This window comes from Hyperolius riggenbachi, chromosome 10 (genome assembly GCF_040937935.1).
Source record: "Hyperolius riggenbachi isolate aHypRig1 chromosome 10, aHypRig1.pri, whole genome shotgun sequence".
In the NCBI taxonomy this organism is placed as follows: Eukaryota; Metazoa; Chordata; class Amphibia; order Anura; family Hyperoliidae; genus Hyperolius; species Hyperolius riggenbachi.
This window is the reverse complement of record NC_090655.1, coordinates 14,666,970-14,681,616: the sequence shown is the minus strand read 5'-3', so window position 1 is coordinate 14,681,616 and position 14,647 is coordinate 14,666,970. Positions and strand designations below refer to the sequence as shown.

At 45.3% G+C, this 14,647-nt stretch overlaps 1 protein-coding gene across 1 annotated transcript in view; it reads right to left on the bottom strand.

Annotated features, from left to right (window-relative positions):
• The window catches only part of DOCK1 (dedicator of cytokinesis 1), a 589,023-nt gene that overhangs the window by 455,154 nt on the left and 119,222 nt on the right, over window positions 1-14,647 (bottom strand). Inside the window, exons 12-13 of the mRNA XM_068258876.1 lie at window positions 12,072-12,151; window positions 4,718-4,843 (exon numbers count right to left, since the gene is read on the bottom strand). Of these exons, the coding sequence (XP_068114977.1) occupies window positions 4,718-4,843; window positions 12,072-12,151 (206 nt within the window). The remainder of the gene's footprint in view (window positions 1-4,717; window positions 4,844-12,071; window positions 12,152-14,647) is intronic.

The following is a 14,647-nucleotide window of genomic DNA, read 5'->3' as shown; positions in this document are numbered from 1 at the left end:
CGGCTATTTCTGCCTATCTCCGTGCAGAGATCCGATACTGCGCCTGCGCTGGAGGCGGGAAGGTAAATATTTACTTCCCCGCTGTTCGGGGAGCTTTATCGCCGCCGCTGTGGGACCGAGGAGGACGGGGGAAGCCTCAATAGGATACGGAGGCTTCCCCCACCCGAGGGGAGTACCCCCCAGGGGAGGTTTTTTCCATTACAGGTTTTCTTTAACATTTGCTGTACATGAAAACAGAAAAGGACTTCAGACAATATTGTAGTAGGACTAATAATATACAGTATGTGTATAGGTTTATCTCATCATGTCACTTGAGATGTGCTTTAAAAGCATTGTCACTGTAACAATTATATTGTCTGCCACTTCTGTATTGTACGTACCAATGCCTGTAGTTTTTAGTATACCAATGTCGGTAGTCTTATGTATACCAAAGTCTGTAATCTTATTACTATTTATATAGCACCAACATGTTCCGCAGCGCTGTAAAGACAATTTTGTTTTGTCACTTAACTGTACCTCAGAGGGGCACACAATCTAATCCCTGCCATAGTCACATGTCTATGTATGTATCATGCAGTGTATGTATCATAGTCTAGGGTCCAATTTAGGGGGAAGCCAATTATCTTATCTGTATGATTTTTGGGATGTGGGAGAAAACCAGAGTGCCCGGAGGTACCTCACACAAATGGAGTACATACAATCTCCTCACAGGTAGACTAGTGCCCTAGCTGGGGTTTGAGCCAGGGACCCAGTGCTGCAAGATGAGAGTGCTAACCACTTCACCACTGTGCTGCCCTGTGTATACCGATGTCTGTAGTTTTATGCACTCAAGTTATGTTTTGTTTTTTACTCTGTACAGTGTCAACGAAGACAATGGCACTATATAAAAACAACAATAATAATAATATTCCTACCCTGGGTTCTCTTGTACTGCTAGACAAATGGGAGCTTTTGCTTGCGAACTTTAGAGCGCTTTTGCTTTACACGAAAAAAAAGCCAACCATACACAATACCTGACACAAAGGGCCAGATTTATCAAAGCATTACCGACAGTTTTTTCTTCTAAAACTCTTCTAACCAGCAGAGGAACTGTTGTGCATAATATTAAGAACCTTCCCAAATCCTAAATAGTAGCGGCAGTTTAGCGTGGATTTCTAGAGCTGCACTACAGTTAAAAAAAGTGCAAATCCATCCCTAAACTGCCGCAGATTAAGAAATGCTCAACAGCAGTTCTACAGATAGTGCAGGCTAGACATGATTTGTGAAGGGATCCTCCCCCATCACTCAGAGCCTGCTGACAGCAGGTGTGTTGGTTACCTCAGCAACAGCAATTCCCCTCACACACTGCACTGCCTGAGAGACCTTCCTAACTCCTCCTATTCTTAACAGTTTAAAGGATACCACAACTGACATGTGGCATAATGAGATAGACATGGGTATGTACAGTGCCAAGCATACAAATAACTATGCTGTGTTCCTTTTTTTCTTTCTCTGCCTGAAAGAGGTAAATATCAGGTATGTAAGTGGCTGACATAGTCCTGACTCAGACAGGAAGTGACTACAGTGTGACCCTCACTGATAAGTAATTCCCCCTTTTTTATCTCTTTCTTGCTCTCAGAAGCCATTTTCTGCTAGGAAAGTGTTTTATAGTTGGAATTTCTAATCAGTGAAGGTCACACTGTAGTCACTTCCTGTCTGAGTCAAGACTGAGTCAGCCACTTACATACCTGATATTTACCTCTTTCAGGCAGAGAAAGAAAAAAAGGAACACAGCATAGTTATTTGTGTGCTTGGCACTGTACATACCCATGTCTATCTCATTATGCCACATGTCAGTTGTGGTATCCTTTAAGTAGGAATTTGCACTATTTAGTGATTTCTTAGGATGTCTGAGACAGTTCTGCCCGGATTTCTAAAAACCTACCAATATTTTGTCTTAGAAACTCTTGATAAATGTCGCCCATAGTTCTCAGACTTCAGCTTGAGATGGATGGTGGGATTAGATTCCCTTTGCTGTTTCAGAGCGTGTGTAGCCTAGAAGCATGGAGTGTATAGCATTGTGATGGCCTGGTTTTCTACCAGCTAGGGTTTATAAGCCATGAGAGCTCGCTGATGTTCCGCTATTAATTATGCATGAGCATCGGCAGCCGCGATAGAACATCCTGACTGTTACATTAAACTCCAGTAAGGCTCGCCGTTTTCTGTCCAGAGGCTTTCTATTCATCACTCGCTCTTAACGGAAATTAAACACAATGCAAGTTGCTGCTTGATATCACTTCTTCTGAACTTCCATAGTCAGGCATGTGCGGGAACGTGTTAATAACTTTCAATCGTGGGCTTGTAGCGCCGCTTCTAGAATACCGCCAACGCAACAAACTATTCTAATGGGATTCACACACAACCGAAAGATGTGCTGGTTAAAGGGGCTGCACATTTTTAAATACTGATGGGTGGGGGTGCCCAAAACGTACAGTATATAATAAAGGTTAAAACAGGTAAATAAGGAGAGACAGTATTTTGCTTCTCCTGTAGACAAAACAGTCCAACATATCATCATAAGGTCAATGCACAGAAATGGGATTAGACAATGCGTTTCGTGGTGTTGTCTGCTTCCTCAGGTCAATAAAACCCACACAAAAAGAGTGCCTAAGAGGAGGTGGGCAATACCCACAAACAAAATGTATTTTTTGGGCGCCTCCACCCACCAGGATCACTGTCTCACAACTCTCTTAATGAGAACCCGAGCGGATGCGGGCAGATGGGTCAGAGAGGCACGTTCTCTGTCTCATGACATTCCTCTGTGTCCCCACATCGCAGCTCTCTGTCCCCTCCCTCCACCGCTGCGCTATAGCGCCCCCCCCCCCCCCCCCCCAGCGCTCTCTCTCCCTGGCCACGCCCCCTGTACACTTCTGTGACAGAGAGATTTCTCTCCTTCCAGCGTTGTAACTCAAAGGTCACGAAAGTGAAAATTGGGCAGTGCGGCCCACAGGAGTGGCAGAGAGCGGCGGTTTTGGTGGCCACCATTATCATACATACCATAATTTTATGAGCCCACCTCAGGCTCTCTTTAAGAGGTTGTTCTTTTGTGATAAATCTCAGAATGTAAATCAGGGAGAGGAAAGATTTTACAATGAGCAAACACTGACTACATCATTTATAAATAAATATTGTAACAAAAATAACCAACCAAGTTATTTTCACTACAGTTCCTCTTTAAACGCTTGTGAGAGGTGACAATGTGACCATGTGAGTGTTATGTTACCATCGGCCGGGAGAATTCCCCAGCAATGACAGGGCACCGCGGTGTCACATATTGTTTCCATCAGGCTTGCAGCGCTGTCACTGGGTGCCGTGATTGGGTGAAAAGGCCACCACTCAGGTGTACCAGCATGGTGACCTTTACGAGGAGCTCTCCCCGGGGCCATACTTCTCTGCATGACCAAACAAGGCCAGCGAGGTAAGAAAACTAAACATCAGGGCAGACAATCAATGTGCCAGAATAAAATGTATACATAAAATACATAAACAAAGAGGCAGACCTTGGTCTTTAAAATATTTTATAGAATCTACTATTTACATTAGTACGATTGTATGTTTGTCATTGTTTTAAAAGACTGGAAATGTGAGTATTTTCTTAACGTCCTTATGGGTAAGCCAGAGTCAGACTCGGACCGGAAAGCTACAGCTCAGAGCGGTAACCCCAAGCCAGACTCTGGGTAGTCGCTGGGAATTCTATGCAGAGCCTGTGCACAGATGGCGTTTGTAACTCAACTCCCCCAGGGATCCAGGCGCTGGCATTCTTCTTCCGGTCCTTCGGAGGCTCTGAATCCCCCTGGTGAGACCGTCGTGTGTTGTGGGTGATGGTCAGTCTGCGATCTTACTGTAGGGGTACAGTGCCACCCAGTGGACGGAAGGAGAACGGCAGAGCTGGACCCAGGAGAGGTGAGTAATGTGCTGGGCTGCTGCAGTGGTATCTAGTGGTATGAGTTAGGGTCTAAAAGCATGTGAAAAAATAGTACCGCTTTTAGAACCTAAAACCTGGAAGTAATCCTACCGCTAGGGTGGTTAAAGTGAACCTAAACTGAACGCAAGAAAAAGAAAAAAAAAAAAAAAAAAAAAAAAAAAAGATTTTCACTTACCTGGGGCTTCTACCAGTGCCCTGCACCCGCCCTGTGCCCGAGCTGTCACTCAAAGCTTCTCCGGTCCCCCGCCGCAGCCAAATTTCATTCTTCAGCAACTGGCCACTGCACCTGTATCTGCGCCTGCACAGCCCAGGCCCCGTGCGTCCACGATCACACTCCTATTGTTGGGAGCGACCTGCGCAGGCGCAGTAGGAGATTTTCTCCTAATTACTATAGCGTCACAGCTATAGTGGCGCCTAGTTTCGCTGCTCGGCGCCGTGTGCCGTAACCCCCTGCTTCAGTTATAGAGTACGACGGCAGACATCATAGATCGCCACTTCACCAACACACAGCCTCATAGCCCGATGCATAGGCTACGATGATGAAAGGTGCCATTTTACAATCAAAGGACAGAACGGTAAAAGGGCGAAGTCACAACGCTGAGAGGCAGGACACTGTGACATTTCCAGCTGCCGCCAGAAGATATCACTCGCTCTTCACGTTTAGAAGTGCGCTCCTGAGGCTGGCTGCCGATGCGTAAAGAACACAACTCCACACTGTCATTTATTGGCCTGTGACACTGAGATGAAACACACCTGGCATTATGATTTCAGGGAATCCCATTTTCCTGGCGACCGCCGTAGATCTGTCCACGAGATGCGGAAATTCCTTGCGAATCTGATGGATGTCACCTGGCAGCAACTTCATCGTGACCCAGAGACCTGGAGTTCAACAAGGATAAACAAACAAAAGTTACAGAATGCTGCTGCACACTCCATCCATCACACTATACATGTGCAACTGTTGTTGGTTGTCATTTGATACAATCTGGAGCATTCATTAAAGGACCACCGTTGCAAAAAATGTAAAATATATAAAACATACACATAAGAAGTACATGTCTCCCAGAGTAAAATGAGCCATACATTACTTTTCTCCTATGTTGCTGTCACTTACAGTACGTAGTAGAAATCGCACATTACCAACAGCTTTTGGACTAGTCCATCTCTCAATAGAAGATTCTCAGCACGGCCTTTATTCTTTATAAAGATACTCCCTGAAAAGGATTTATACAAAAATTTTGGCCAGCCTCCCTGATCATCGTACACTTTTATTGGCAGTTGGACGGAGCAATTGCCATTCACTAAGTGCTTTTGAAAATAAAGAAATCCCAGAGAAACCACCCCCCTCCCCCCATGAGGAGATGGACTAGTCCAAAACCTGTTGGTTCTGTCAGATTTCTACTACTTACTGTAAGTGACAGCAACATAGGAGAAAAGTAATTTATGGCTCATTTTAATCTGGGAGAAATGCACTTCTTATCTGTATATGTTTACATATATTTTACATTTTAAGATTTTCGAGACAGTTGTCCTAATGTTCTGCAACCAGTACTGAGAATTAGCAGAGTGCAGTAACCAGAGGCAGCCGAGCAGAAATCATCTATTATTGATCTGAGTGCTTTAACAAGAGATGTAATTGGTTGATGAGGTTACTGCTCTTTGCACACACTTCAGTGATCCGTGTGCAAGATGACTTGCAGACGAAACTATCTATGCAAAGCTCCATAGCACAGGTGTCAAACAAGGCCTGCGGGCCAAATTCGGCCCTCCTCGCCATTTCATTTGGCCCTCAAGAGCTTCAAATGTGCATTACTGTAAGCAGTATAAGCAAGACAGCACATACCCTTCCCATCAAGAGGATGACAGCGTTACTGGTTGAAACATCGCCAGTTTAAACATGGGTGCAGCAACAACCCACGGGACCCCCTCAGTGAAATATTAGTATGATCCAAATCCCCCATATGTGGCTAGTAAAACACACACCTACCTACAATCCCCCCCACTATCTCCCCACATTCCAGCGGAGCAGTGTAATATTTACTTCTAGAGCTGTCTTCATTGGATGGTTGCCGAGATTTGCAACCCAGCTTTGTGAGTACAACAACCCCCAATTGGTCATTTGTTGTGTATCCCTTAAAACGTACTACACCATCCAGGCTTCCGGGGGTCTGTGTTTATTTTATAAGGTTTGTCCTCTACCATCCTTAAAGGGACTCCGAGCAGTGCAGAAACTATGGAAAGATGCACATCATTTTAACAACAACAACAACAAATAACATTTGTAAAGCGCTTTTCTCCCATGGGACTCAAAGCGCATAAGCATGGCTCCGACCATCGTGGTACAGAGGAAGAATTTTATAAGTCTGGAAATGCCAGACTAAACAGGTGGCTTTTCAGTCTGGATTTGAATAGCTCCAGGGATGGTGCTGTCTCTCCTGGGTGTGGCAGGGAGTTCCAAAGAGTAGGGGCAGCATGACAGAAGGCTCTATCTCCAGATTTTTTGAGGTGCACTCTGGGAGTGACCAAGTTTATAGAACTTGCTGAGCTGAGGTTTTAAAGCTCTCTTTCTCCTCTTTCCAATGATATATAAACCGCCGCCCTACGCCTTTTAGTTTTCGCTATTTTCGCGATTGAAATTGCCGCGACCGCAATTTCGATTGCGAAAATAGAAAAAAACTAAAAGGCGTAGGGCCGCGTTTTAGGTGTGGTCAGAAAGAGGAGAAAGAGAGCTTTAAAATGATATCCATCTTTCTATAGTTACATTGTATTACACAGGGCGACTTTTTCCTAAAGTCAGCAGCTCCATTCTGCTGAATGGAGCTGCTGACACTGGGGAAAGTGTCGTCCTGTGTAATACAATGTAACTATGGAAAGATGGATATCATTTTAAAGCTCTCTTTCTCCTCTGACGACACCTAAATCGTCGCCCTACTCCTTTTAGTTTTCTCTATTTTCGCGATCGAAATTGCAGAAATTTTGGTCGCAAAAATAGCGGAAACTAAAAGGCTTAGGGCGGCGGATTATATATCATTGGAAAGAGGAGAAAGAGAGCTTTAAAATGATATGCATCTTTCCATAGTTTCTGCACTGCTCGGAGTCCCTTTAAAGGGCACCTGAACTGAGTAAAATTATTTAATATAAACACATGATGTAGCTGCAAATGAATATTACATACTAACCTCACCGTCAGTTCCTCTCAGAAGCTCACATTTTTCTTCTCACAGTGATCCCTTCCCGTTCTGACAATATTGTGTCAAAACTGAAATATACCATTTGCTGTCAGTTACAACTGAATGTGCAAGGTAATGTCCATCCAATGTTTCCCTATGGCTGAAGTGGGTGATACTACAGTTTAACAGTGTGCTTACCAGGAAGCAGTTATGGGGTAATGGGGATTTTAAAAATGGAGGACAGAGAATTCCATTGATCACAGTGGACAAACAGGACGCAGTAAGAAAGTTTGATAAGCAGACTACCCAGGAAGTATGACATGTTTATTTTAACTTCTAATTTTCAGTTCAGGTTCTCTTTAATGTTTTTTTTTTTTACCTGGAGCTTCTACTTACCCCCTGCAGATGTCCTGTCCCACGTCGGTCCTCAAGGATCCTCAGGTTTTCATCTAACAAGACGACCGACACTGCGCCGCCCTTGCAGCGAGCATCCTCGCTCCTGCTCACGACGCCGGGAACGACCTTCGCAGGCGCAGTACGAGAAAACTTTGTACTGCACCTGCGAAGGACGGTCCCGGCGACATAAGCGATAGCGAGGATGTGCATGGCCAGGGCAGTGCAGACGCAGTGGCGTTCGTCTCAGACAAAAAAGGGAAAGTGAGCAGCGGCGGGTACATGATAATCCTTGAGGACTGCCATGGGACAGGACGTCTGCATGGGACTGATAGAATCCCCAGGTAAGTAAAAAAAAAAAAAAAAACACATTAACCTAACTGGTGGTAATATGCTCGGGCTAGCCGCCGGGAGCTCTATGCAGAGTATAGCGCGCAGCAGGTGTTTTAACTCACCTCCTGGGGGACCAGACGTCGGTAGTCTTTCTCCTTCCTGTCCTCCGAGGCTCTGAATCACTCTGGTGAGATCGCATCATCTATCTCACCACTGAGTTACAGCGCCACCTGGAGGAGGGAGGTAAAATTGCAGCGCTGGAGCCCAGGGAAGTGAGTGAGAGCAGGGCCTGCTACAGAGACACTGGCGGCATGATTTTTTCCTGATTTTAGGGTCTGAAACATTTTTCAAAAAATCTAAAATCTGGAAATAATCATACCGCCAGGGGGGTTAGAGAACTCCTTTAAAGTTGTTATACCCAGAAACCTATACAATGCAAAATTTTGAAATACGCCCGATTACCCACTTACATACTATACTTAGTGTATACCAATTTATTCGCTTTGTATCTCTCTTCAGAGGTCGCTAGAAAATTGACACTTTGGGCTTGATTCACAAAAGGGTGCTAACTTAGTTAGCACGCCTAAAATACCCTTAGCACGCCTAAGTTAGCACGCGCAAAGTTTAGTGCTGAGCGCGAAACATCGCAACGGGTGCGACTATGACGTCGCACTGGGTGCCCCTAAACCGTTGCACTGGGTGCGCTCGAAAAGTCACACAGTGTGACGTTTTGGGCACACCCAGTGCAACGTTTTAGAGGCACCCAGTGCGACATTATAGTCTCACCCGGTGCGACGATTCGCACGCACCGCAAAGCGATAACCTTTGCGCGCGATCAATAAGAGCTTTTAGGCGGGCTGAGTTAGCAACCTTTTGTGAATCGAGCCCTTTATGCCCATCATGTTAGTTTTTACCCCCGTCTTCTTCTTAGTTTCCTAAAAGGACCGCTTTCGCGAAAATCTTAAAATTAAAAATATATAGGTAAACACATACAACACTTAAGAAGTACGTTTCTTCCAGAGTAAAATGAGCCATACATTACTTTTCTCCTATGTTGCTGTCACTTACAGCAAGTAGTAGAAATCTGACAAAAGCGACAGGTTTTTGGACTAGCCCATCTCCTTATGGGCGGTTCAAATCTATTTCTTGATTTTCAAAAAGCACTTCGTGAATGGCAGTTGCTCCATCCAACTGCCCAAAAAGTTTACGGTGAGCAGGGAGGCTGGCAAGCATCTTTGTATGAATCCTTTTCAGGGAGTGTCTTTATAAAGAATAAAGACCATGCAGATAATCCCCCATAAAGACATGGACTAACCCAAAACCGATCAGTAATGTCAGATTTCTACTACTTACAGTAAGAGACAGCAACCTAGGAGAAAAGTAATATAGGGCTCATTTTACTCTGGAAGAAACCTACTTCTTATTTGTATGCGCTTTAAATTGTAAGAGTTTCGCGACAGTTCCTCTTTAAGTAGGCAGGAAATGAGGTCATATTCGTTGGAAATTGCAGGCATGGGGTAGGAACCGGCACTGGCCAGATCTCACTTTATTTATGCAGTTCAAGAGGAGGAGTCAGTAAACCGTTTTTATGCAGCCAAGTGCAGTTATGATGTAAGTGTTCAGCCCCAACCAGGATCTGAAAGACTATTTTGGATGCAGCGATCCACGAACATTAGTTCCTGTTTCAGTGCAGAAAAAGGAAGCAATACTTTCAATACACGTGTCAGACCGCAAGACAGAAAGACTCGCTCAAGAGAAGTTGTGTTGGGAGATCAGCAACAGCTAACTGAGATGTTAAAGAACACCCGAGGTGTGGGGAAAAAAAAGTGGAGGTTTAGGACTGGTTCAGACGGGGGTTTTTGTGGCGTTTAACGCAGCGTTTTTTGGGATCTACTGCCATCCCATGCAAGTGAATGGGAGCGTTTAGAGCTGGCTTTTGCAGGCTTTCATGAAAGCCTGGCAGTAGATCCCAGCGTTGCGTCTAGTCTCAAAAGCAACATGCTGCTTTCAGAGGCGGTAAACGCGAGGAAACAATAGCAGAGACCAGAACTGCTAGCCTTGAATGCTTTTCAAAAGCTAGCTTTTAAACGCTGGCGTTTAAACGCTGGCGTTTGAACGCAATGCCAAGCAAAAGCTCAGCAGACGCCCGTGTGAACCAGCCCTTACTTGTCTAGGGCTTTCAGCCACACACCCCCCCCCCCCTCCCCTCATCTGAGAAACCTTCATTTGCAGGGCCAAACACATTAAGCATTGGCAAAGCAAAACAATATCATTAGTATGGGAAGGGGGTGGCTGTGGGATTATAGGGAAGGGTATACAGTCCATAAGGGTGTGGAGGATATAAGGGACAGTATATAGGCTAGGATATATAGTCCATAGGAGTGAGGAGGGCATAGGAAGCAGTATAAGAGATATACAGTCCGTGGGGTATCATGTCTATCAGGTCCCTTGATTTCCTCCTGTCCTCTTAGTTATGCCGCTGTCCCTATCTAAAAGCTCGCCAACTAGATAAGTCACTGGCTACTGTGCATACTCGATCATGCGCTCCCGCGGCTGTCAGCATTCTGCACGTGTTAATATGTTGTTGGGATGGTCCAATGACTATCAGCTCAAGGAAAGTGGAATCTTTTCTTGCATCAATAGGAGGATTAATTGCTCCCCCACGTCAGGCAATAGAGTATCTCAGAAGTCCGTAAGTAACAGTGTCTCATGCACAATGTCATGTTAATCTAAACAGCAAGAGAGATTAATTTGTTTTTTTGTTTCAAAATTTTTATTGAAAATTTCATAACTTTTCACAGACTTGCTGCCTGATCTGAGAGGGAGACATCAGGTCCTGCTAAATGAAGTCACAGAAAATATCTCATGATACTTGCCATTAGCCTCATTGTAACAAGAAAAATAACATTGGAGATACATCCATCAGGCCCAAAGGCACCACCATGTCCACTCATTGGAAGTGGAGCGATTTTTTTTTCCAACTATTAACCCTTACTCTTCTTACGACTTCTTTCTTTTATGCAGCAGTCTTTTTTTTTTTTCTTTACACATTTCACGATTGTGGTCTTTTAGGGCCTGTTTCCACTATTGCGAATCCGCATGCGGACTCCGCACACCGCTATGCGAATCGCCGCTAATGTATTTAATAGGGAAATCGCATGCGGTTTTGGCATGCGTATTTTACCGCGATTTCGCATAGAAACTAATGTTAAATCACACAGGCAGTGACATGGTTAAAATTGCATAAATACTAACCTATGTGAAATCGCGGTAAAATACGCATGCGGAATCGCACCCGCATGCGATTTCGTCAGCGAGGAATCAGCGGCGATTTCGCACCGCACAAGTGGAAATGGGCCCTTAAAGAGAGCATGAGGTGGGGGTCGTAAAAAAAAAAAAACCTGATCAGAGGGGGGGGGGGGGGGGGAGGGGCCGGGTGGCTGAGCGGATTAGGTAGCTGCAAAAACTCCCACTCCCTGCCACACTGGCCCACTTTCGTGACCATTGGGTCAAAAAGCTGGAATGAGAGACTGTCTCATTCACAATGTGCAGGGAGGTGGGGGGAATGGTAGGGGCGTGGCCAGGGAGAGAGAGCTGCCCAATAGCAGCTCTGTAAACCCTGCAGGAATGCCCCTGGCAGGCGGTTTAAACAGGAAATCCCTCTTCCCCATGTTTACCTATGAGACAGCAACAAATAGTGTCGCTAATCTTGGGGGCCATAGTGCGGGGGGGGGGGGGGGGGGCGCAGAGAGCGGTGGTGTCAGGACACAGATGCATGTCATGAGGCAAAGAACAATGCCTCTGTGTTTCATCTGCCCACCATGGAACCACCTCTTTAAATACACCAGCAAGTGGGTACCATGAACCTAATAGATACTGCTTTCATTACAGGTTCTCATTGAGCAGAAAGACTACAATACTCTTCCAGCTTTGTTGGCATAAGAGCCAGTTTGAAGAATTCTATTTGAAAAAAGCAGGAGTAAAACTAGCGCTGTTTCTATGATAATGAGATTAGTTCTAACAGACCAACTGGATGCTTATCTCCTGCAGAGGTGAGAAACGATCTTCTCCTCGTTCCGAGAAAGCAATCATTTATTTTAATTAAAATAAAAAACTCTCCACTTGGCGCACTGATATTTTAATTACAGAGCAGCGGTGAGGATTCTCCCGGCGGCTCGGCCATGGTGGTAACGCAGCGTTAAACGACATACCTTGACCTTTGTGGTTGACCTCCTTGGCGGCGATGACTTTGTTGATGACGGTCTGCAGGAAATCGTTCTCCCCCGCCACCCTGGGTGAAAAACGGGATGATAGGTTGAGCTGCTTGTGCCGGATAACGTCATCCAAGGCTAGCCTGGAGGGTGCACATCACAGACACCACCACAGGGGGGCGCAGGGCCACAGAAACAAAGGGGAGGAGTGGAGAGAGTCAAAGCACAGAGTGCAACAGAGTTTGGGTTAGTCCACAAGAGACGGACCACGGGAACAAGTGACAAAAGAGAGACAGAGAGATCAGTGAGCAGGAGATAAAGGCAGATGAGATCAGCAAGTTTAGGACCCTAAAGCCCTGTGATGTGCGTCTGTGACAGTCCCCCGTCAATGGCTAGACCATCGCTAGCTTACACAGATTAATCAGTACCAAGAGTGTTGTAGAAATTATAGACAACCTATAGTGAGAAGCATATGGAGTCTGCCATCTTTATTCCCTAAAAAAAAAATATTAAAGGATACCATAATTTTTTTTTTGGGGGGGGGGGGGGTGGGGGGAGGGGGGTGTCAACGGTACAACTGGGAGCAGCCATGCAGTCAGTGAGTCAAGCTCTCATAAGAAAACCTGATCTGCGGGGGCATACCTAGACTACATGGGTCCACCTTGAAAAGGTTGTGTGGCCCGTGCTATAAAGAAAAAAACCTGGCCATACCCACCCCCATTGTGGCCTACTTGTAACCCCCGGGTCACCCAGAATGAGAGCAGCAGCACAGCATGCACACACTTATGTTGCCGTGGCTACGTTCTCTCCTCTTCAGCCTACAGCATGCATGAACTTTCCTCTGTAAGGCCCCAAGGTCATGTGGAATGCTTTGGATCCTTATGGAGGAACAGTGGTGCACACTGCAGAGTGAAGAGGAGAGAGTGGAGCCACGATGAGGTAAGTATATGCACAGTGTGCTTGCTGATCTGCATAAGGGGAGGGAGAGTGACAGGCCCTCAGGTCACCCACACCCATTTGCATAAGGCACAGACTAACCAGCAAGCTCATGGTGACCCAGAACTCATTGGAGTGTGTAAGGGACTACAATGGTCCTAAAAGCCCCTTTACTACGATGTTAAGAAAAACAAAAGTTTGCTTTCCTAAAACAGAAAGAATTTGCGATAATTCAGGTTGGAGTGAGCTTGAGATGTCTCCCAGAGCAACACTGCTGAATATATGCAAATTAACCATTCTACTCTTAGCAGCTAAACACACCTCCAGAACCGCTGGAATGCAATGATGTGTCAGCTTGTTAATTTGTACAGAGCCATAATAACCCATTTGCATAAGGGGGGGGGGGGGTGAGTGACAGGCCCCTTAGAACACCCACACCCATTGTTACGCCCATGCTGATCTGCAGGCCAGTGACTTCAGAGTATTTAAAGCAAAGGATCAGCACAATGGTAAGAGAAACAATATTTTTTAACAGGGAATAAACACGACAGCCTGCATATAAGTTAATACAAGGTTGCTTTAATGTGAACCCATGTCTGTCTATTTACAGAGGGAGACTCAAGTGTACATTGTAAGTTGCGCTTCTCCCTTTCTGACCCACTCATGGGTGTTCATCGTGTTCATCATAACTCATGAAGAAGCATGTGATCAGTCAATCATGTGACAGATTTATGAAGCTCTGATTTGCTGGTCAAGGATTAGGTCCTAAAGCAGTAATTGTTTACAGCACATCATAGCCTTTCAATTCCATCAGGTGATAAAACTGATCACATACTTCCCCTCAATATCTGCTCGACAAGGTTAACAACTTATTGGGATGGATTGTATGTGTTTGCAAGGCCACTCTAAAGTCTGCCGCAGACTGGAAATTGTAGTTTACTGGCTTACCCCTAAATTGGCCCTACACATTAATGAGTCTGCTGGAGGGACAGTTAGTGATGTGCATGGTTCTAGGTTGCACTACATACAATTGTAAATCAATACAAAACAATAATAATAATAATAATAATAATAATAATAATAATTTAAACAATGCTGTAAACTTCCAAAGACATAAACACATTTATTTCGACATACAAAATCAGAATTTCATGGATTATGTTTGGACTGACCATTGCAGGAGAATATTTCCCTTCTCTCTCAGCCTTTTTTTTTTGGGGGGGGGGGGGGGTTGGCCTTCAAAGGTTTTAAGCTGGGCACACCACACGCTTTTCAAGCTACCAGTCAACACGGTGTGATAACAACTGTCTATCGTGTCTCTTTGCAACTATTTGTTCAGCTGCATGGTCTGCTCTTAGCCTGGCCCTCACTGCCTGCAATGAACTGCTGTATGCTTCTGCCGAACCACATATGAGCTGCATTCACTTGGACTTTGTTTCTACACCTATGCTGTTCAGCTTGGATTGATAAATGCAACGCAGATGGCCTATTAGGCATACAGGCAGACAGTGTTCTCCCCAGAATTTTTTTCCAGCCGGGTGGCATGAAAAAGTAGCCGGGTGGCATGAAAAAGTAGCCGGGTGGGGCGAGATGAAAGAATGCAGGGCCAGTGCTTCTCTGCACATTTCTGCTTACAGCAG